General features: G+C 58.3%; 1 protein-coding gene across 1 annotated transcript in view; it reads right to left on the bottom strand.

The window, feature by feature from the left end:
• ABCA2 (ATP binding cassette subfamily A member 2) overlaps window positions 1-21,105 on the bottom strand; it is a 31,327-nt gene extending 10,222 nt beyond the window's left edge. The window contains 30 exon segments of the mRNA XM_056505413.1: window positions 300-402; window positions 543-761; window positions 1,787-2,074; window positions 2,772-2,892; window positions 2,979-3,163; window positions 3,568-3,750; window positions 3,831-4,027; window positions 4,322-4,534; window positions 4,828-5,008; window positions 5,308-5,412; window positions 5,415-5,471; window positions 5,910-6,114; window positions 6,414-6,564; window positions 6,796-6,986; window positions 7,341-7,455; window positions 8,005-8,107; window positions 8,188-8,361; window positions 8,718-8,814; window positions 9,540-9,707; window positions 9,988-10,116; window positions 10,328-10,487; window positions 10,736-11,070; window positions 11,675-11,893; window positions 11,975-12,160; window positions 12,597-12,701; window positions 12,870-12,997; window positions 13,201-13,367; window positions 13,756-13,867; window positions 16,102-16,195; window positions 20,883-21,105. Of these exon segments, the coding sequence (XP_056361388.1) occupies window positions 300-402; window positions 543-761; window positions 1,787-2,074; window positions 2,772-2,892; window positions 2,979-3,163; window positions 3,568-3,750; window positions 3,831-4,027; window positions 4,322-4,534; window positions 4,828-5,008; window positions 5,308-5,412; window positions 5,415-5,471; window positions 5,910-6,114; window positions 6,414-6,564; window positions 6,796-6,986; window positions 7,341-7,455; window positions 8,005-8,107; window positions 8,188-8,361; window positions 8,718-8,814; window positions 9,540-9,707; window positions 9,988-10,116; window positions 10,328-10,487; window positions 10,736-11,070; window positions 11,675-11,893; window positions 11,975-12,160; window positions 12,597-12,701; window positions 12,870-12,997; window positions 13,201-13,367; window positions 13,756-13,867; window positions 16,102-16,195; window positions 20,883-20,948 (4,757 nt within the window). The 5' untranslated portion in view covers window positions 20,949-21,105.
• Window positions 21,106-22,483: the final 1,378 nt, after the last annotated feature.

The raw sequence follows: 22,483 nt of genomic DNA, 5'->3' as shown, positions 1-22,483 counted from the left end.
GGATGTCCCTGAGACCTTGGCACTTATCATGGGCACACATAGCCTGTGACTGGCATGACTGAGCTGCTAGTCACAGTGGCAGGGCTGGCACATCTCCCAGAGACACACCGGCCAGGACAGAGGTTGCCTTCTATCAGGGAACATGGCACCAGCCAGGCTCTGCCCAAAGCCTGAGCCAGTCCTGGCACTAGGCCTGCTGTGGGCTGCCCTCCCCACCTGCCCCCCTTACCCTTACAGTCCCACGGATGGAGTCAGGGGCATGGGGTGCTGGTCACTAGGGATGGACAGCCAGTTCTCACCGGTACTCATGCCGCTCCTCGTTAGCGTAAGGAATGAAGTTGCCCTTGGGCTGAGTGTAGTTATGGTATTGGGATGGCGAGAGGATGAGGGGTGGCAGGTCACCTGTGGGGACAAGGACAGGAACCTGCTTGTACCTACAGCAGCACTGCACAGGGAGACTGCCTTGGCCTTGTCCTCCTGCAGCCAGTGGCCACAGTGGGCAGGTCGCCCAGCAAGCAGGTAGGTAAGTGGCTTGCATGCACCTATTTCGGGCACGGAGAGTGCCACAGTCATGGCCACACAGACGAAAAAGGCAGGCAGAAGGATCTGTGAGAAGAGAGCCTTGGTGTTGCGTTTGGCGCAGTGGAAGCGTTTGACGATCAGCCCGTGGAACTGGCGCAGCTTCAGCCACGAGCCTTCCAGCTTGAAGCTTCCCTGACCTGCCAGGTCACAGTCCTCTGCTTCCACTTCTGCTTCTTGCCCTGGGAGGGAGAGGAGCATCAGTTTTTTGGCACAGTTGCTCCCACACCCACCTGGGCTCCCAGGGAGCTGAGCCAGACAGCCAGCCCAGCTCAGCCACCCCAAGGGTCAGGGCAGCACCCCAGCTCTGCCACCCAGCCACAATAGCAGTGCAGTGGGAAGCAAGATACCCACACCAGTGGGTATCTGGCAGGCAGGTTCCTCTTGGCCCCAAAAGGAAAATTCAGACAATAGTTTTAAATAAACAACCTAATTTGGTGCTCTTTTCTAGGACCCCTCCATTTTCCCATCAGCTCTGCCAGCTGGTGGAGGGTCAGCACAGTCAGGAATAGGGGATAAAATACAGGTAGCAGTCCCAGTGAGACAGTGGGAGCTCTGTCACAGCACTGTCCCAGGTCTGTCTCCCACAGACCTGATGGGGAAAAGAGGTGACACATCCCTGAATTAACCACAAGAGTTGTCAGATAGCCCAGAACAGGATCCCTGACCACAGGAAAAACCTCGAGGCACCTCCCTGCATCCTCTCTATCCAGCAATGCCAGCATCCAGGCAGGGAGAGACTTGCATCTGGGGCAGGGTATAGGAGGTGAAGCCATCACCTGGAAGGTGACTCTGTGCCCAAGGACCAAGAGGAGAAACCCAACTGGTGCAAGTGTGGGAAGAGGGCATGTTAGTGGGGCAAGTCTGCAAGGTGGCACTGGAGACCTGCAGGAAGCAGAAGCAGAGCCAACACTGGAGGCTCTCACTGCTCCATGCCTTGGCACATGCACACCCTACCAGAATGGGGTGCGAGCTTGCAGAAAGAGCTTGTTCCCAGTCCTCCCACCCAGGCAGCATTCCGGGCTCAGCTGTGTTGCTGGATGCCCCATCAGCCCCCTCTTCATGGGTTCTCATCCCAGCAATCACAGCCACCCATCTCAGACACAACCACATACCCAGAGGGACCAAGCCTGCTGCCCACTCTGGGCAAACCCTCCATGTCCCAGCTAAGTGTGTCTCCCACTGGCAGGGCACCAGCAGCACCAACCTTGCAGACTGACGTTATCGGGGTCCTGCCGGTTATCGAACAGGGGCACGTAATCCCCAAAGAATTCGGAATAATGCCCACCTTCATCGCCTCGCACAGAGCCCACCGAGGACGCCGAGTGCAGGGATGCCTGTTACTGCGCCAGCTTGGAGCAGGTCACCAGGTTGCTGAGCTCCACCTCGGGCTTCTCTGGGATGGCCGCTTCAGCCAGGGGTTCCCCGTTGGCTTCAGACTTTAGGCCCAGGTCAGAGGTGGGTGACTGCAGGGCATCCTTGGACTCCTTAATGTCTGAAAGAAAAAATGTGGATTGCCATCAGCCATGCTACTCTTCACTGCAGCATGGCACTAACTGGGGATGGATCGTATCACAGAATCACAGACTGGTTTGGTTAGAAGGGATCTCATCTCATTCCATCCCCCTGCCATGGCAGGAAGACCTTCCACTATCCCAGGCTGCTCCAAGCCCCATCCAACCTGACCTTGAACACTTCCAGGGGAGTGCACCTGCAGCTCCTCTGCATGACCTGTGCCAGAGCCTCACCACCCTCACAAGGGAGAATTTCCTTAACATCTAATCTAAACTTTTCCTCTTTTAGTTTAAAATCATGTCCCACTTGTTCTAACACTATCTGCCCTCTCATTTTTTCAAGCCTCCTTTAGGCCCGAGAAGATGCCTGGAGCCTTCTGTTCTCCAGGTCAACATCTGCAGCTCTCCCAGCCTGGCTCCATGGCAGAGGTGCTCCAGCCCTTGGAGCATCTCCGTGGTGTCCTGTGGAGACCTGTGCTGGGGCCACCAGAGCTGGCCACTATTCCAGATGGAAGTAAACCCAGAGTGGAGCAAGGCTGGCTGTCCTTGGCTGGGATGGGCTCTGCTGGAAATCTCATCACCTGGAACAGGAGAGTCCTGCAGCTACCAAGCCCAGCAAGATCACACAGCCCCTCACTAGCTCCAGCAGCACCTTGTGGCCCCCCCCAGCACCCGTACCCACGTCACTGTTCTCCAGAGACTGGTCCTCCTCAGACACCTTCAGGAAGACCTCCTCCAGTGTGGTATCCATCAGCCCAAAACTGGTGAGGTCCAGCTCTTCCAGGCTCTGCTCCAAGTGCTGTGAGAGCAAAGTACTGTGTGAGGAGGGCAGATGTCCACAGTGACAGCCCCTTGCCCCCCCACCAGCCCAGCCCCTGCAGGTACCTGGAAGAGCCTCTCAAAGCAGCCCTTCTTGACCGCCTCACTGGGCAGGATGTAGGAGAGCTCTGTGTTGGTGTCTGAGATGAGGAGACAGGAGGCCACGTACTTTCTGATGAACTGGGAGACACGAGGCTCAGAGCAGGGGCTGACAGAGGAGTGGCCCAGGGGGCTGTGTGGCTGGCCTGGCTCTGGGACAGAGGGACAGTATCCATTGGTCAGTTCACACCTGGCCTCCCATGAAGACCAACTTACTCCCCAGTGCCATAGGGGCTTCCCTGTCACCCTGACTAGACTGGGGATGGTGTTCTGCAATGTGATCCACTCTGAACATCTCAGTGGGCAACCCACAGGCTCGACAGAACCAACACTTGGAGACAAATGCCACTGTATAAAGCCTGACCAAAAACCCTGCTGGGAAAAATTAAGGCTGAGCAATGGGACCTCCTATACCCCTGCCCCATCCCCTTCATCCTCCATGTGGCCTAAGGAGCCTCAAGATGAGAGTACTTGGGTGTTGACCTCTCCTTTGCTGGGCTGAAGAAGGGCTGGTGCTATATACACCTTTAACAAAGGGTCATATTGCTCCCCAGACCTTTGCCATTCCTGGTGTCCGACTGCTTCTTCACCACTGTCAGCTTGTAGCCGTCACCATAGGTGCTCTTGAGGAACAGTGGGGAACCACAGCACTTGAGCTTGCCATGGGAGATGATGGCGATACGGTCCCCCAGCAGGTCAGCCTCATCCATGTGGTGTGTGGAGAGCAAGATGGTCCTCCCTGATGGCAACACAAAGCCTCAGTAAAGGGGTCATGGCTGACACAGAGGAGCGTGCCAGGCTCTACCTAGCTCTGCTGACCTGGCTTGTACTTAAGGATGAGGTCCCAGATGGCCCTTCGGGCATATGGGTCCACACCAGCTGTGGGCTCATCCAGGATAACAGCCCGCGACCCACCCACGAAGGCAATGGCCACCGACAGCTTCCTCTTCATGCCGCCCGAGAGAGTCTGCACCTGGCAGTGCCGTTTGTTGGAGAGTTCCAGGTCCTCAATCATTCTGGAGACAGGGCAGAAGCATCAGGAATGCTGTGGGGGCTGTACTGGTGCCCAGTGCCTGTGGGGAGTATGTAATGCCTCTTCCCCTCATGGTATCTGCTGCTGAGACTGCCCAGCTGCAGTATGGCTATGAGCATCTTCTGCTCACTTCTGCACCCTGACACTCTAAGGGTGGGAAAACACTTGGTGGAGCTGCTCCATGGGACCAAATCACCCCCCATGGCACAGCCAGCAGGAAGAAAACTCACTCATGCCAAAGGCATGGATGAAGACAAAGGAGCTGGAGGGTGCCTACTTGTCCATCTCCTTGCGGATCTCCTCCTCTGCCATGCTCTTGAGCTGCGAGTAGAACCAGAGATGCTCCTCTACTGTCAGCCTGTCAAAGAGCACATTGTGCTGGGGACACATGCCCAGGTTCTTTCGGATCTCGTCCATCTCCGTACGGATATCGTGGCCATAGATGGTAGCAGAGCCCGATGTTGGAGGGAACAAGCCAGTGAGGATGGACCTGGATGGATGAAGAAAGGCAACAGCGTGAGGGAGCTCATACTCCTCCGTCTGGCCCCAGTCCCAGCCACCACCTCTAGGAGCATCTGCTGGGCCCCAGGCAGAGCAGTATCAGCACAAGGCCATGAGCCTACTGCCTGTCTCATGTTTGTACCAGCCCCACACCCACAGTGCTGACATCTGAGCATGGCACCAGCTGCTACAGGGCCCAGCAGGGACATCCTGAAGCCCCTGCCCCACACCCTGCAGCTGGCCAGAGGAACATGGTCTCTGTCTGCCTGGACAGGCACTCACATGGTGGTGGTCTTGCCTGCACCATTGTGCCCTAGGAAGGACACGACCTGGTTCTCGTAGAGGTTGAGACTCAGCTTGTTTAGTGCCAGCTTCTTGTCTGTCTTGTAGACTTTGGTGAGTTTGTCGATGCAGACCACCAAGGGGAGGTGGGTCGGCTCCTCCTCGATGCCCCTAGTCTCCTCTGCTGTGACAGTAGGATGGTGAGGAGCCAGGGGAGGGAAGGAAGCGTTGAGTGGGGCTCCCTGGGAATGAATCAACCCGCCTCCATCCCACAGTGGCTATGCTGGCTTGTGGTTCCTTCCCCTCTGCTTCTTGCCCATTTTCCCCCTCCCACGCCACAGTGGCAGCTCCCAGAGGCCACAGTGCTTGGTCCAGTATCCTGCCCTGACTGGAATACAGGGGTCTATGGCCAAGGCAAGACACTGTGGCAGAGCCAGGGCCACTCTTGTGCCACCCACTGCCGTCCCCAGCTGCCCTCACCCAGCCTCCGGCTCTCCATGGCACAGGCCTGATCCTCCTCCATGATGCTGAGGCGGGTGGTGCGTGACCATGGCCAGGTCCACTCCCAGGTCTCCACACGCCCGTGCCTAGCCAGTAAGACTTCTGGAAAGGGAAGTACCAGGGCCGTGGCAGGCCGAACATGCCTGCAACCACAGCCCCAGGGAATCAGGGCCAACCCTACACACAGGCCATGCAGTAGCTGCTGAGGAGTGGGTCAGAGCTTGGCATGGACACAGGCTTGGGGGTTTTCCCAGGTCAGGTCACCACTGCAGGGTGGGGGCTGCAAACACTCCAGAGCCAGCTGGGCTCTGCGGGCTGTACCAGGAAACAAAGTCCGTTGGGATTTGGGATGGGTTGGCTCATACCTCAGCTTTAAAATGAAAAAAACGCGGAGCAACTGAGAAGCCTCCACAAGGGAGATAAGAGGGACTGGTGTCTCAGCTGTGGACTTTTGGCTTTGCTACAGCTGAATTAAGACACCTGGCTGACACCAGCAGATGAGGACATGTGGGCAGGTGTCACCCAGCAAAGAGGCTCCTGTAAGGTCTGGGGTGCCCTCATGCCCCTCTGCCCACACGTACCCGGGTGCACAGCCTCAATGTACCACGTGAGCACCCCATACACCATGGCATCCACGACCAGCATCATCATGGACAGCAGGAGGTTGAAGTCATCTCCTTCCACAGGTGACTGGCTGAAGGTGTGCCACTGGATACCCACGCCAGCCACCTCATACAGCGCAAAGTACTTGGAGCCCAACCCAAAGGCCGTGGTGGACATGAGGGACTGTGAAGAGGTGGAGGGAAAGGAATTGGAGGTCAGCAGGAACCACAGGCCAGCTCCAGAAGAACAGGTTAGGTTGAATTCCTACCTAGTACTTCCCCACCCAGCCCCATGGAAATGCTCCTGGCTCAGAGAGGCACCAAACCTTCTGGAGATAACTCCAAAGCCTCACAGGGAGTTGGTTCATACAGGCAGTCCCTTGCCCAGGGCTTGGTGACAGCTTGGAGGCTTTGTACTGGACATGAGATGCCCAAAGCAAACCTGGGACTAAGGCATGTCCCCAGCTACTGCAGCCAACTCACCGCAATGCACTTCTCAAAGGCTGTGATCTTGTCATGAGCCACCTCCTCCCGGATGGCCACATACATGTATGGCACGTAGCTGAGGAAGTAGATTATGCCGCCACAGGCAGAGGCCAACTTGGCCTTGGAGTAGAGCACCGACACCAGAAAGCTGCAGGGAGGACAGAGTCTCCTTGGATCCCACCTCACCAAGACTTTCCCCATACTATCTGTTTTTTGTGGTGTCGAGGCAATAAATTGGCTCCCCAAACCAGCTGCTTGGAGGCACTCGTGTCCCTCCACCAGCCCTTGCCCACACAGCTCCCAGCACCCTCACTCCATGGCACAAGAACTTGGCACTGCCCACGCCCCTTTACTGCCCAGCACAGACTAGGCAGCTCACCAGAACATGATGGTGGCCACAGCATAGATGGCAAGGAAGAGCCATATGATGAGGACGTCACTGTGCATCAGGACCTTGCCGTACTTGAGAATGGCAGTGAGTGCTGTGACTGAGATGGAGAGCTGGACAAAGCCAGTGATGAACCAAGCCACCCAGTGCACTGCATTGTTCAGGCCCATCATCTTCATCACCTGTGAGGCCAAAACTACTCAGCAGAGCTGTCCACAACCCTGTGCACCCCTGCTTCCACTCTCACTGGGCTGGGAGGGCAATGGCTAGCATCAAGGGAGCTGCCCGGAGTGGGCATGACACAGCAAGCACCCTTTATTGGGGTGCCAGGGAACTCAGCTCCCTCTGGGTCTGTGCAGGGCTCATCTAATGCTGGGGACACTCAGAAGGACCAGCTCAGCCCAGGGAATTGGGATCTGCATCTGCTCTAGTTCATGTAACCCAGAAATAAAAGGAAGGTGACCAGGGACACGGCACAGAATGTAGGGCTCAGATATGCCCACTCCTCCCCAAGAAATCTCTTCCACCATCCTTACCTCTTTCAGGCGATGCTCCTTCTCTGTCACGATGTGCTGGATCATCATGGCCACTGAGTAGACCCAGGAGATCACCATGCAGAGGGGCATCATGTGCTCGATAACAAAGAGAAAGCTGATGGAGTAGAGGAAGAGAGGGGAGAACTGGATGGTGGCGATGCCACAGACACTTGTGGAGACTCTGGCGCATGGGGCCTTGGAGGGGCTCTCCCACCGTTCAGGGACAACCAGTTTCTAACTCAGCACCTCCTCAGTGCCCTAAAATCACTTCTCCAGTGAGCCCACAGGAAATCCAGTGTCATGGCTGGCAGGCCTTCACAGGCAGGTAGTAGCCACGGGCGCAGCCCCAGGGCCCTGCCTACCCTGGTGTGGATGGGGCCCTCTCCAATCTCCCGCCCAGGAGCGTTGGTGACTCTGGGACTTCTACAGGTGCTGCCTCCAGACCACTGTAATCCATAATCACCGACAGATCCATGTGCCATTGCTTTACTTTTCCCTGCATTCCTGAGCCTGGTAGTCCAATGAATTGGACTTAAATGGATTGTTCATCACTTCCAGTGTCATCAATCTCTTTCAGGCTCCCAAACTTGTTCCCTTTTCCCAGCTAAAGTACCCTGGCCCGTAAACTGGAAGGAGGAAGGTCCTGCAGGTGAATGCTACTCACTCATCCCGGGTGTAACATGGGTATGGGAACATCTGTACATAGTTGCCAGGCTCCACGACATCGTGGCCAACAAATGTGTTGATGAGGGCACGCTCCATCATGTCTGTGGAAGAGAAAGAGAGGCCAGGCTGAGCGCACAGGGGCCAGGGCTGTGGGCAGCTGTGGCAGGGCGCTGACACTTACCTTGGATCCAGACAAAGCCGTAGAGGAAGTAGAAGCGGCCACCGGTGTTGGGGCCAGGCCGCCAGTATGCCCGCCGGATCTCGTTGGTCTTCTCCGTGAAGCTGGAATTCTGCCGAATCTTGTACATGACATGGGGGGGCAATGAGCCATCCCTGTTGGTCTGGAAGATGACACCTGTGGGCAGCAGAAGAACTAGGGAGTCCACAGGGGCCGGCCACATCAGCTGGTGCACAGCAACAGGCAGGGATGGGGAGGGCACTGTGAGGGCTGCCATGGATGAGATGGGTGGCATGGCCAGGAATGTGAGACCCCAATGGGATGCGAAGGCACACAGACAGCAGGCCATGTCAGTGGGAGAGCCAGGACAGTAGCATGGGGCAGAGGATGGGCACCATAAGATACTCAGTCCCCTCATCTACCCAACGCGTGCACCAAGGGACCCACACCCTGAAGCCAGTGGCTCCAGGGCACAGCTGGAGAAGGGCAAAGTTTCAGGGACCCCTGAAAAGAGCTGGCTCCCAAGGACATACTGGCAAAGACCGTGACATTGTCCTGATAGGCCTGGTTCAGTGTGTAGTTGACAATGCTCTCCTCATCTGGGAAGCCTTTGAAGATATCCACACTGACCTAGTGGGAGGAGAATCATAGAATCACTAAGATTGAAAAAGCCTTCTGAGATCAGGGAGCCCATTAACCCAAACAGTATCAAGCCCAGCACTAAAAGATGCCCCCAGGTGTCAAATTCACACATTTTTTTTAACACAGGGGTAGTACCACTGCCCTGGGCAGCCTGTTCCAGTGCTGACAAGTCTTTCAGTGAAGAAAGCTTCCTGAAAATCCAATCTAAATTTCCCCTTCTACAACTTTAGGCTGTTTCCTGTTGTCCTGTCACTTGTCACCTGGGAGAAAAGACCAACCCCCATCTGGCTGCAACATCTTTCTAAGTTATTTTAGAGACTCAGAAGGTCCCTCCTGAGCCTCCTTTTTTCCAGGCTGAGCTCCCCCAGCTCTCAGTCCCTCCTTACCAGACTTGTGCTCCAGAACCTTCCCTGGCTCCACTGCCTTCTCTGACATGCTCTAGCAGGCTAGTGAGATCCCAAGGCCCCAGATGAGTCGAGCACACAGAGTATGCACACAGTACAGCATGTGCCACCCAGCCCCTAAAGTCAACAGTGTGTGAGCACCTCCACCCTAGATATCTACCCCAATGCTCTGGACACTGCAGGAGCCACCACCTCCCCCAGCGCTCCTGCCGCATGCTCTTAAAAAGGTCTCAGTGGATCTGACCCTCTTCAGCTCAATAGAGCCTGGTTATCAGTGGTTCAGCCTTCCCATGGTGGGCTCCACCTCACCTTGGCCATGAAGCGGACCCAGCCACAGGCAGCATTGTCAATGGTATCCAGCTGCTGGAGTAGGACGCTGGCATTGGGCAGGGAAAAGTTGCCATTGAGAAAGTTGTGGAGAACATCACTGTCAGAGACATTCAGGATCTCTGGGTGCTTGTGGAGGTCAGCTGTCAACTGAGGCAGAGAAGATATGGGAGGGAGAAGGTGGGGTATGTCCTGCCTCTCAGGTCACTGTCCCCCCGCCATGGGCACAGGCAGGACCTAAAGCTCCTCCTGGGGATAGGGGACAGTGTGCACACTGTGCAGGGATCCAGACTAGCATCTCCACAAGAGAAGGTGGATACCAGGGAGTACCCCTTGAAGAAGTTACAGGGTACCTGGGGGAAAGACGACCCCTTCTCCACTGCCAGGGCAGTAAATCCCAGGCAGGCTGATCCTCACCACACTGCCCTACCTGCTGGAGCCAGCGGATGCGCCTCTGCAGCCTGCCCTCTTCCAGGTAGGCTCGGATCTCGGGGGAGATGTTCAGCCATGCCTTGGCGTAGTGGGTGACGTTGCCCACAAAGGCGAAGGTCTCATTGGCCTAGGGGCCAGGCAGAAAATCATACAGTAGGCAGAGGCAGGGGCTTCCTACTCTCTGGGATGGCTAGCAGCTATGGAGATACCTGCCCACCTCCCACTGCCTTTGGGAGCTGCCTGTGTCTGGCAGTCAATCTCTTCCCTGCCACACAGCCCACCTGCAGAGCAGGATGGTGGGAGAAGGAGGACAGGAGTCCCACCCTACGCATCCTCACCTTCAGGATGACCTTGTCAACTTCAGTGCCCACAGGTGCATACAGGATTTTGGGGTTGCTGGTCATCAGATGCACAAGGAGGCCCAAGTTCCGCTGTTCCTTGCTGGTGAAGCCCAGCGAGCTCATGTTACCCTGCTTCAGTGCCTCAGGCTCGATAGTCCTGCAAAGGGAGCTCAGGCTTTCTGCTCTGCTTCAGGCTTAGCACCCCCTGCTGCAGGCAGCCCCCACTCCTGCCTATGATAGGCCTTCACACTGACTCCAGTGCCTGTGTAGTGCTGCCCAACACAGAGAGCACCCTTGGCTGCGGCACAAGGCTGTGGTACAGCACCCATCTTACCTGCTCAGCAAGGGGTGCTGGCCTGCACATGGAGAACCTGGAGCCATCCATTCCCTAGCGCTCCTACCTACCGGTTGTTGCCACAGAGGATGGGCTGCAGCCCCGCCCAGAGCTGCACAAACGCAGAGAACTGCCCCTGAGGGTTGTCGGTGCCAGACGGGCCCTCAGCAGCACCCCCTTCCTCCTCTGCCGTGGCATTGGCGGCCGTGGCATTGGCGCTGACCCAGCTGGTGCTGTTGGCCGTGGGTGGCGGAGCCTTGCTGGAACAGGCTCCCCTGGGCAGCAGCTTAGCCAGTGCTGAGAGGATGTCCATGTCCCGGAGAACCTTCTCCATCTCCACCAGGTCCTCAAGGAGGGCACGGAGGCGGTGCTGGGCAGTTGTGCTGTTCACCTCCTCCAGCTTCAGCTGCAAGTAGGAGTGGACAAGGAGTTACTCACTGCTGGAACAACAGGGTCCTGCTTGCCATTAGGAAGGGACCAACGAGGACTCCAAGCAGTAGCAACTCCACTTTCTTAGTTAAAAGTTTGGAGCTGTGCTGAGGTAAGGCCCTGGACTCATTGCTATTCATCTGTGGCTATGAGGCAGTGAGAATGGCAGCAAATGCTGGCAGGGACATGTGTGAAGACAAGAGATATCACTCAAGACAGGAAGGGGGGTCCTCTGTTCCTACAAGGGACACATCGAGCTTGAGTGGAACAAGGAGTGGGACCTCTGAGCCAGGCTTGAGCTGTGCCACAAAGGGCTTTGCCGGACCTGGAGAGAGAAGCTGGCAGGAACACCTAAGAAGACGTTGGGGACACCCAGTCCCATCCGATAGGCAATGTCCAAGCAAGTGCTAGAGAGGAACCACCTGGGATCCTACCATGGAGTAGGGTGTGGGCGGTACTCATGTCAGAGAAGGGGGTGACCAGGAGAAGCCAGGCCACATAACTGTTCCCATCCCAATACAACACCAGCTGAGTAGAAAACCCTGCCTGAGTCTCATCCCTGCCACCAGCCCTGCTCTCACCCTGCTGATGATCTTGGGGGTGTCCAGCTGCTCCTGGAGCTCGGAGGCCAGCTGGGCAAAGCGCTCCTGGCGGGTGGCTCGGCTGCCATTGCAAGCCAGTGCCTGGTACGCTGCCAGCAGCGGCTGCTGCCTGGGGGACACACGTAGGAGGCGGTGCAGTCTCCCTGGGTTCTGCTCACATGTCAGCTGCTCCAGCACTGGCCCAGTGAAGAGGACATTCTACAGGGTAGGAAGTTGTAGGGACAGTGCTGAAGTGCCTGCTCTGGCAGAGCAGCCTAGGTTGCCCCATGAGGTGCTCACCTCCATCTCAGTGACCAAGGCCTGAGGGCTATCAGAGATGGCAGGTGCCACAGCAGTGCTGGTGAGGCCCAGAGCCTGGGAGAGGATATGGAGCAGTGCTGGCTGGCGTGGGGCTGCCACTGGGTCCTGCAGCACCCTGTGAACCAGCTCTTCCTGCAGGCTCCTCCAGCCACTGGGGAGGCTCTTCTGCAAGATAAAGAATGGGGATGGCTGGTGGGATGGGGGCTTCTCCCAAGTCCCCTTCCTTGTGTCCCCAAGCATACATGAACAGCCCCACAGCATCCAGTGTCTCCAAGGGGAGGGAAAGAAAAGCGATGTGCAGATGCAGGGAGACGGGGTCCTCTGCATGCCGGATGCAAGGGAGGAACAATCTCCCCTGCTCGCTCCACAGCCACCACCCAGGCAGCGCCAACCCCCACTGCAATGGTAAACCCGGGCATAGGTGTGTCTCATAACACTGGAGGACCCCAGCCATCTCTGCTGCTGCTCTGCTCCCTGACAATACTCCGTCATGGCCCCAGTACTGGGACAGACACCTTCAGATCACGTGTGGTGGGATATGGGGGACAATAGGATGGGCTCTACCCTACCACATCCCCTTGCACGCAGCACTGCTCATCACCTTCAGCTGTGTCATCCTCTTGCTGGGGCCAAAGCCATCCCACAGGTCTTGCTCATGGGTCTCATCAGGCACCAAAGGAAAGGAATCGAAAAACTGCTGGTACACCTGCACCAAGATGAGAGCAGGACTGCCAGGTATGCCAAAAGTGGAGCACCAGTTCTGCACCTTTTTGCCCAGCAAGGCCCTGGCATGGGGTGGCAGGGTAGGACAAATCCCAGCTGGGTGCCATTCACAGGGCAGCAGAGACCCTTGCAAAGCCCAGAGATCACCCACCTCCCGCAGGTCAATGCTTGAGCCCAGGAGCAGCTCAGCCGTGCTGTTGGGGAGGGACAGGTTCTGCATTAGGAAGCGCCGCAGCTCACCCTGGTCTTTGGCCACCCATGCCAGTGTGAAGCTGGACCCTGCCAAGGAACAAGGTGGGAGGTCAGAGCAGCCCACCAGCATCAGGGACATGGCATGGCCCCAGAGCTGGCCCTGCCTGATGCAGTGATGCAGGACAGTGGCAGGGCACTGCCACACACCATCACTTTGCTGGTTGCTGGGCAAGCTGATGCTATCTGTCCCTGCCTGCACACACAGCGGGGGCAGGCAGAGCACAACCCACCTACTCGACTGCTGAAGTGGGTGTCCACAGAGCTGGGCTCAGGGCTGCTGAGGGCCTCCAGGTGCCCACGCAGCGACTCCAGCTCCTCCTCCAGTCCTGGGTGCTGCAGGTCGAAGAGGCTGCTTTGCTCTACTGCTTCGCTGAGGTACTCCAGAATCTGTGTCACCCTGCGAGAGCCCAGCACCACCCTGGATTCAGGGACAGAGGGATGGGGATACCCTCCCTAGAGCTCTGGGGGAAAGACTCCCTCAGGTGCATAGGACAGCAGTCCTATCTGAAATGGGGCACCACTGCCCTTGCCTTTGAGCCCCAGCACCTCAAGGTGTCTCCAAGGGCCACCTCCATCCTCCTCCCAGCACTGAACACGGGGGAGCCCACAGCAGAACAGACTGAGGTTTCCCCTGCACCACGGACATAGCAGTCTGCACCCAAGCGCTTTGGGGGATGCCAGCTTCTCCCTCAGCCCCAGGGTGGCAGTGCCAGCACGGAAAGGGGCAGGCTCTGTCTGGGAACATTGGGGTGGGAGAAGGAGTGCATGGTGAGGGCAGGACTCACGTGGAGTTGGAGTACTGCAGGAAGCCAAACTCATCACGCTGGCCGTCAGGGCACAGGGACTGCATGACCGGCAGGATCCCGGCTGACGTGAGCGGGGCCGCCGTGTAGAAAGCTGGAGCCAGCAAGAGTGCACAAGAGGCCAAGGAAAGTGCGGGCAGCAGGAAGAAGAGGCAGGGAAGGGGAACGGGAAGGGGCCACCAGAGAAACAGACACTCAGTTCAGAAAAGCATGCGCTGGGGTCTGTGAGCCCATGGGAGGCTGGTGGCCATGGTCAGAAGTCAGCAGCTTTCCCACCAGGGCTGGTGACCCTGTGGGGCTTCAGGCAGCTCCAGCACCCCTGGCTCCAGCCCTTTTGCCCCACAACAATGCCAATTTCTGCCACTTTCCCCAAGATGGCCACCAACCTCCTCCAGGCTCCCAGCCCCTCCTGTTAGTAGCCTCAGAGGCAGTGGTGGATCTCCAGAGGAAAAGGAGAAAAAATATGATAGGGAAAATAGATTTGTCACCGGCAGCTCCTAGTGCCCCCAGCCTCCCACCAGCCCGGCTGCCCCAACATGTGGTGGCTGGAGATGGGTGGAAATGGAGACATGGAGTGGGAAGATGGAAGAAACAAGAAGCAGCTGGCAAATCTTTCCCCCTCCAGCGGCACTGAGCCATCATCCCTGCTGGGACAATCCCACGTCCTTCCCTGGGGTGGGGCAAGCCCAGAATGCCTCTGCCCGATGGGGACCACAAGTTGTCACTGGGCAGTGCCAGGCAGGGACCCTGCTCTTGCCACCCTTATGATGACCCTGTAGTTAGAGACAGGTCAGTACTGTTAGCAAGGCCACAATCGAAGGAGACTGGTGAAGATGGGCCTCTAGCAGGAACAAGGGATAGATGCAGCATGGGACAGGCCAGCAGCCTGCTGGGATGGTGGAACCTACACTGGTGGCCATGCCACAGTTTAGGGACGAAGTCAGTGCATGGCATCTTGCTGGCCTTGAGGCTCTAGTGCCACATCCAGCTTGTCCCAGCCATGAGGGACCAACACAAGGGCCTGGTGATGGTGCCAGGGTGGGAGTCAGCCCCAAACCCTGGGTGATTGCACAAGGCTGGGTGACCACAGGCCACCATATGGGTGACAGGACCCAGCAGACTTTACTTCAGGAGGCAGGCAAGAAGGCAGCATAAGACACGCCTTCCCCTGGCCTGGAGAGACCTATGCAGCCCAGGAAGCCAGGGACACAGCCACCAGTGGCCCCAGCACCTGAGGAACCCAGCATCATCAACCAAGGGGGTACACCACCATGGCTGGTCAGTCCCTAGGGAGAATCAGGCAGGTGCCATATTGTGCTGCCCAAGCTCATCTTCACCAGCCATGGAGCAGGGCAAGGGGCTTACAGAGGCATGGATTAGGCCAGAGTGAGCTGATCTAAACCAGGCTCTTCCTCCCCAGACTATGAGGCCAGCGCTGGCAAGGGAATGGGGGGAGGCACCCACCCGTCCCACCAACTTACAGACTGGCGCATGCAGTTGAGGCATGAAGGGCAGGCGGGCAGGGGAGATGGTGGGAAAGAAAAAGAAAACATGAGCAAAAAAGAACAAAAAGCCAAACCAAAAACCACACAACAGAGAGCACATGTCAGTGCCAAGGCAGGAACCCGGGCAGTGCCTGCTGCAGCCGGACCACGCTGGCAGCTGGGCTCTCCCTCGCTGGGACACACTGAAACACAGGCTCAAACCACCGTCACATGGAGTCACCACCAGTACCCAGCATCTCTCCTGGCCCTGCACTGCCACCTTTGCCAAAGGACCCATCAAGGTGGCATTCACTGGCCTTTGCGAGCTTTCAGCTTCACTCTGCTGCTTCCTCCCAGCAGCACAGCCTGTGGGCACCACAGAGTCTAGACCAAAGCTCCAGCCAAAATTCTCTCAGAGCCCTCAGCCCCACTCCCATCAATTTATCATCCTGCCAGGTCTCTGAGCACCCCTCTGTCGCAAAGGGCTTCCTGTAGGTCACTTTCCCTCTCACTGGAGAGCCCTTCCCAGAGCTACTCCAGCTGACCCTCAACTACTTAGGAGGACTGTGGCTGTTCCAGCACCATCCAGCTTGCCCTTCCCCATGCAAAATGTCTGTGCCCATGACAGGCACAGGCTGGTTGGTGCTACAAACCCCAGGGGAGCCTCCCCAGGCTGGGAGGACTCTGCTACTTCCACCAGTCCTTGGCTGTAGCCCTGCCCAGTGCAACGTCCTCCTAAAGGCCTCTCTAGGTCCCCCCTGCCCCCAGGCTGGAGCACCTCCCCAGGGCCTCAGGGTGCCCCCAAGTGTGGGAGTACCCCAAGCATCACCTTGCTGGGACTCACCTTCCTTCACAGGGATGGTTGGCTTCTTCTGCCGCAGGCCCAGGAGGATGAAGAAGAGCACCAGGGGGATGAAGATCTCGAAGGCCAGCACCCACTGGGGATGATACAGAGCAGAGGGAACAGGATGCTTAGGGACAGAACCCAGCCACTAGGGTGGTGCTTGTCTGGCCTTTTGACCTGGCTGTGTGGGAGCTGTGTGTTGCAGCAGGCACTGCTGTCTGCTGCTCAGCCTCCTAGCAGCCTCTTGCTCCCATGTGACAGTGTGGCAGAGGATGGGCATAGGCATTGAATCACTGTCCCAGTGCTCCAGGAAAGACATTTTCCCCTGCGATGGGCCAGCACCCTGCTGTGGCACCCACCCAGCTCTGCTTCCCTGCTCGGGGAATTGGTCAGGACCCAACCACTCCTGCCTCGAGCCAAGGGCAGGGCTGAATGTGGGACAAGTTACCCCACTGTCTTTAGGACAGCAGATACACCCAGCACTTGTGCAAACCTGGACAGCACCTATGATCATCCTGCTCACATCCAGCCATGCTGAAATGAACACGTGGAAGGAGAGAATGCCACCACCCAGGAGCTGTCCCTGACCTCCACAGCCACTGTCACTTGGTACAAGGGCTTCTGGAACCAGTGTCCTACCCTTGGTCCTGCATCTGTGCCCTTGTCAAGAGAGAAGGGAGGCAGGGGATGGGTGACAGGGCAGGGCAGACTAGCTGGTGCAATCATGGCCAGCTGCTGGCAGGGACCAGCCCCTTTCTTCTCTCCTTGGCCCTCTCCTGCCTACTGGGGAGCATTTCCTTCTCAGCTGCTTGCATCCTGGCTTTTCTTCCTTGCTTCCTCACACAATCGCAAAACATCCTCGTGTCTTTCAGCTGTGGACAAGGACCCCACCATCTCCAGGCTGTGCTGGTGTTCCCTGCCAGGTGCCTCTCTGGAAGTCTGAAGCTCCCTTGGGCCCTGCTGCATGCCAGTGCCCCAGTGTGGATGTAGAGCAGCCCTGGTCTCCCCACCTCTGGGAAGTTCCCATGGGGGCAGCCCTGGGGACCAGGGGGGCAGGGTCAGTCCTAGAGGTGCAGCCTGGTAAACAGCCATCTGCTACCGTGTCTGCCCATCACCATGTCACTCTGGTTGCCAAAGGTGTGGGACAGCCTGCTGTGACACTGGGGTATGTGGCAGTGCAGAAGGAGCTGGGGACAAGGGACATCTCTGGGGATGGACATGAGCAAAAGTCAATGACCCCATCATAAAAAAAACAACAAGCAGGTTCCAATGAGCTGTTGCCACCAAGGACAGTCCCCACACGAGCCTGGTACAGGCCAGTGTGAGTGTGTGGGGATGGTTCCCCCAGTGCCTGAGCACAGCGGCCCCGTTGTGTGCCTGGTAAACAGGCAGGGGGTGGGGCAGGGGCCACGGGACAGCAGTGTATGTTAGGGTGTCCCCTGCTATCCTGCCTTGTGCAGGAACAGTGACACCAAGGACTGTCCCTGGGACTGGTGTTATCAGAAAAATGAGGATTCTCAGGCACTGCTTCTGGGGGCATTTTCCATCTCCTCCAGCCCTTCCTCTCCAAAACCAGGAACTCTGGCATGGCGAGTGCAGCATGGGCAGCACTGGCACAAGATTCCTGACCTGAGCACAGGGTCATGCCAGCAGCCAGTGTGGAGGAAGGTGTTCTGCAGCAGGTGCCACCCAGCTGCCCTGCCACCAGAGACTCACAGAGACACTGCTGCGCCAGCACATCTCTGCCAAACCCGTGCTTCCCCTCCTCACACTTGCTGCAAACAACACGGGGGTAAAGAACACCCAGAGTCAGGGCAGTACCCAACCAATTCCTGCTGCAGGATCCAGTACCAGCATCCTCCCAGGTGCACAGGCACAGGGTCCTAGGGACATCACCCCCCAACACAGGTGCTGTTACAGCCCCCCAGCACGCCAAATTTCAGCCTTTTTCTAGCAGCATCACTTTCCCCCCAGCTCTCTGCCACCAGCCAGAAGGGCTGCCACCAGGGGGAAAGGACAGATCTGCCAGCTCCTGTGTGGAGAGTTTTCTGTCTTCTGGACAAAGTGCAGAAGGCACAGATCCTGCACAGAGCAGAACAGCCGCAGTGCATAGCCCTCCCTATAACCCCTCCCTCATCTCAGGGCCCATGCCACAGGGAGTCCCATCAATGCAGCACCAAAACAGCACAGAACTGCTCCCACCATTCCCTTCAAAGAGCCCTGACCTGTCCACCAACCCATCCCCAGGACCAAACAAACTGGCAGCATACTTCTGTCACTGAGAGCTCCAGCTCTGGCTGCCTGCCCAGCCCAAAGGAATAGGCACAAAGAGCCCACGGCAGGCAGGTGAACACCCTGAAGTCTGCCTGTGGTGACTTTTGAGAGAGCATCTGCTAATTTTACATCCAACATAGGTTTAAACCAGACACCAAAGTGATGGAAGAGCCCATCCTTTAACAATTCCTGTCTCAGCAGACTCAAGGCACAGCCAGAAATCCCCATGGGCACCCCAGGGGACTCCATAGCCCAGTCTTTCCTTTGCCAAGAGCCACCAATGCTGTTCTGCTCAGATCTCCATCATCCCAGGGCTCCTGCTTGAATTTCTGCTCTGGGAAGAATAAAATCAGGGCCAAACTCCAGAGCAGCTCCCGGAATAGGCCTTACAGAGGTGCCACTGGCCAGGATCAGTGCCTGGCCATCCCCCTGGCCACGCTGCAAGTCTCCCTGCACCCACCATTCCACCCGTAAGTGGCCTGGCCAACCCTAACGGCCAAACTCTCACCAAGCGCCTATGAATAAAGTCTGTCCCAAAACCATGGCTGTACCCTAATACAATCCTGCTCCTGAATATCCCCTGCTGCCCCGGACAACGGGGATGCTCCCAGGCCACCAACATTCATGGGCAAAACACAGAACTGCCCCAGTCCTCAAGTCCCAGCCCAGAGCCCTCAGTCAAACCTGGGGTTTCTGCTTCCCATCCCACATTGAAGCACTGGGTTTGCTGCTCCACCTATTGCAGGGAGGGGAGCACATGGTGGCAAGGACTGACCCACCTGCAGCACTAGGCAGTGCAAAAAGGCAACTGCTGCTGCCCACACTTCCTCTCTGAGGCTGGGAGAAGCCCAGCAAACCCCAACTCTTCCTGCCCCTGGGTGAACACCCAGCAGGAAAATGGGTTGATAGTGCATTCCCCCTTCCCTGCTCCAGTCGTCCAGCTTCTGGCTGCTGCAGTAAGATCACCCCAGTGTTAGTTGGTTTCTCACAGTGAAACATTCATCTGCGGTTGCTGCCAGGGCAGACCTGCACTGGGGAACCCACTGCTGAATGCCAGGTGCAGCCATCAGGGCCTGGCTCTGCCCAGGCCAGCCAGCACTGCTCGGAGAGGGCAGAGCTACCCAGGGAGTGGGCAGGATGACGGCCTCTGTGTAGATCAGGGACACCAAGTAACTCTGAGATTCGCACAAGCAGTAGCACGGGACATGCACATCCTCAGGGCACAGCTGTCCTAGGGACTGCATCAAATCCATCCATGAGCGCCCGTAGCACTGGGACCAGCTCTCATCCTGGCAGACAGCTGGTTCCCTGAACACCCCATGCACTCAAGGCAACACTGGGCAAGGAGGGGCTGCTCCATACCCTGCCACCCTGTCCGCAGCACTGGCACTCCAGCAACAGTCCAAACACATGGAGGTGATGGGGCCTGGGCTCCTCATCCTCCTCTTCTGGCCACGGCTTCCTGTGCTGCACCCCCATGCTGCCCATGGGGCTGACAGGGTCACAAAGAAAGGGGTCCCCAAAAGCTGTGTGCACCCCGACTCTGTAACCCAATGGCCACGGCAGCCAGGGCCAGGTCAGCCGGTGCGTGTCAGAGCCCAGCTGTGTCAGGCTGCTCATCCTTGCGGGCAAGGGTCTGGCGCGGCCCCTGCCGTGGCCACGCAGCTCTGCACAGGGTAAAGAGGGCAGATGACTCAGCCAAAGAGCATCATCCCCCTCATCTATTTTGGGGGCACCGGGGCTGTCAGTGCAGGGAAACCTGCCTGCAGAGTCAGGCTCAGGCTCGGCCCTGCTCCCGTCACAGGGGCCTCTGCTGCTCCGGCTGCCGGGACTCGGGGTCTAGTGCTGGCAGCAGCCGGTGAGGAACAGCAGGATCGGGTCTGCAGGATATTTGGGAAGGGAAGGGAAAAGCGATGCCAGCTTGCGAGCAGCAGCTCGCTCCCCTCCCCCACCCGCTAAAAATAACCGGCTCGGTCGGGCCGCGCACCCACCCCCTGCCCACAGCTGCGATGGAGGACCCCACACGCGAGGCCTGCGACAGGGTGGCAGCGGCCCCGAAGCCCCAGCACGGTCGATGCCATCTTGCCCCTTCTGCAGCCCGGGAGGGACACACACGAGATCCCCGGCCCCCAACCCCACGAAGTTGCTTTTTCTCTCGCCCACGGAAGACAGGCGGCTCCAATCCACATATGGGCTGTATATACAGCCGGCGGGTATCGGGACGCGGGGAGCGATCCCACCAGGGGGGCGACACCCAGGCCCGGTCCTGGGCTCCTCCTGCGGCCCCCGGGTCCGAGCGGCCCCATTGACACGACAGCGAAGCGGAGAACCTCAACTGTTGCTGCCGCACAGGGGCCCGCGGGAGCGCCGGGCCGGAGGATCCGTGCACAGGCGGCCCGAAGCGAGCGGACCCCGCCGGGCCGAGCGACATGGGGGGACCCTCCGACACCGCTTCCGCGCGGGGGCCGGCCTCGCCCCTCGGGGCCGCAGGGGCCCTCCCCGCTCACCGGGCTGCGCCGCTTCAGCGTCACGTTCTTCCACAGCAGAAGATGGAGCTGATGCAGGAACCCCATGGTCGGGTCGCGTCGCGTCGGGCCCGCCAAAGGGCTGCGCCGCGCTCAGCTCCGCAGTCACCCGCCTCCCACCGCCATCCCCACCCGGCCACCGTCTACTGCTTGCCGTGGGTTGCGAAGAAGCGCAGCAGCCCCGGCCCGGGCCTGGCTCCGCCGCACCCGCCCCGACCCTGCGCAACACCAGCACCACCCCCGGCCCGCGGCGGCCGCCCCTTAAAGGCACCGCCGGGCCCGCTCGCTCCGCCCGCAGGCGGCCCCGGCACGGCGCGGCCGGGCCCGGCTCATCCCGGTAACGGAGGCCCCGCTGCTGGCTGTCCGGAGCGGGGCTGCTGCCCCAGGGGCCGGGGGAGCCCTCGCTCCCCTCGAGCCGCCGCCCTCCTGCCCCTCAACCATACACAGGTCACCTTCGCGCTTCTGCCCTGGTGCCCACTCAGGACAAGACGGACTAAACCGTGGTCTGCGGGATCTGTATACCAGGGTATACCTGGTATACCAGGTTTCTCTGGGATGCTGCCCACCCTGCTCCTGCCTGACTTCTGCCCACGGGCGTGTGCTGGGCCATCCACCGGTGTTATTTGAAGGGATCAGCCTCCTGCCACATCGGTTGCCTGTCAGCTCTGAATCCAAGGCTGGATGCCCTCAGCAGTAGGACCGAACCAGGCCAGCTCTGCTCCTTAATCCTATCCCCTTTTCCTTCTATCCATCCTTCCATCCGGCCTGTGCTCAGGGCAGGCCCTTTGGCAGCTGCCTGGGGCTAACAAAAGCTCCCCTTGTCCAACACAAAGCAGCATTATTCCCCAAACTTCTGGGCTAAAGTCCAGGAGGACAAAGGATGCCTGGTGATGTAGTGGTGAAGAGGCACTGTGTGCCCAGCTCCATGCTCTGCAGAGGGTGACTGGTTTGTGAGGGTTGCTGGCTGCACAGGCAGGGCTACGGGCAGGAGAGTTGCCCAGAATTGAGGGGAGCTGGGCAAATTTTACTCAGTCCCTGGGGAAGGAGGGATGCAGTCGCCCTAAGCTCCTCACAAAGAATTGTGTCTGGTTTGCCCATGGCCCACACAAGGAGCACCTCCAAGCCACTGTCCTGCAGCAGAGTGGATCCCCAGCTTGGAGGAGCACGATGCGGGGGCCCATGGGTGGGTCAAAGCCCCAACCTAGGTCTCCTGCTCCTTCCCTTCTGCTGCTCCTGGGTGGGTTTTGGGGTGCTTCACAGCGGTTCTTCTTTTTGGCATGGCCATGGAAACCCTGAGAAGCCAGCAAGGGACAGACCCAGCAGTGTACCCACAGGGCAGCCCAGCCTCGGGACACTGTGGCAAATCTCCAAGGACCCAGGGCCTGAAACCCAAAGACCCGGTTGCCCATTCCCTCCATGGGCTAGAAGCGCCAAAGACCTTGTGGCCCATCTTCTCCGTGGACCAGGAGTCCCGAAGTCTTGGGAACATGGAGCCCTGAGCACCTCTCAGGGGACTTTCCTGCAGGGTGGCCAAGCTCCTGTCTCTGTGTGAAGTCATCTGCAGATGGCAGTACTCACACACA

This window comes from Oenanthe melanoleuca, chromosome 17 (genome assembly GCF_029582105.1).
Source record: "Oenanthe melanoleuca isolate GR-GAL-2019-014 chromosome 17, OMel1.0, whole genome shotgun sequence".
In the NCBI taxonomy this organism is placed as follows: domain Eukaryota; kingdom Metazoa; phylum Chordata; class Aves; order Passeriformes; family Muscicapidae; genus Oenanthe; species Oenanthe melanoleuca.
Note: the sequence above shows the minus strand (reverse complement) of the source record. Positions and strands in the feature narration are given on the sequence as shown.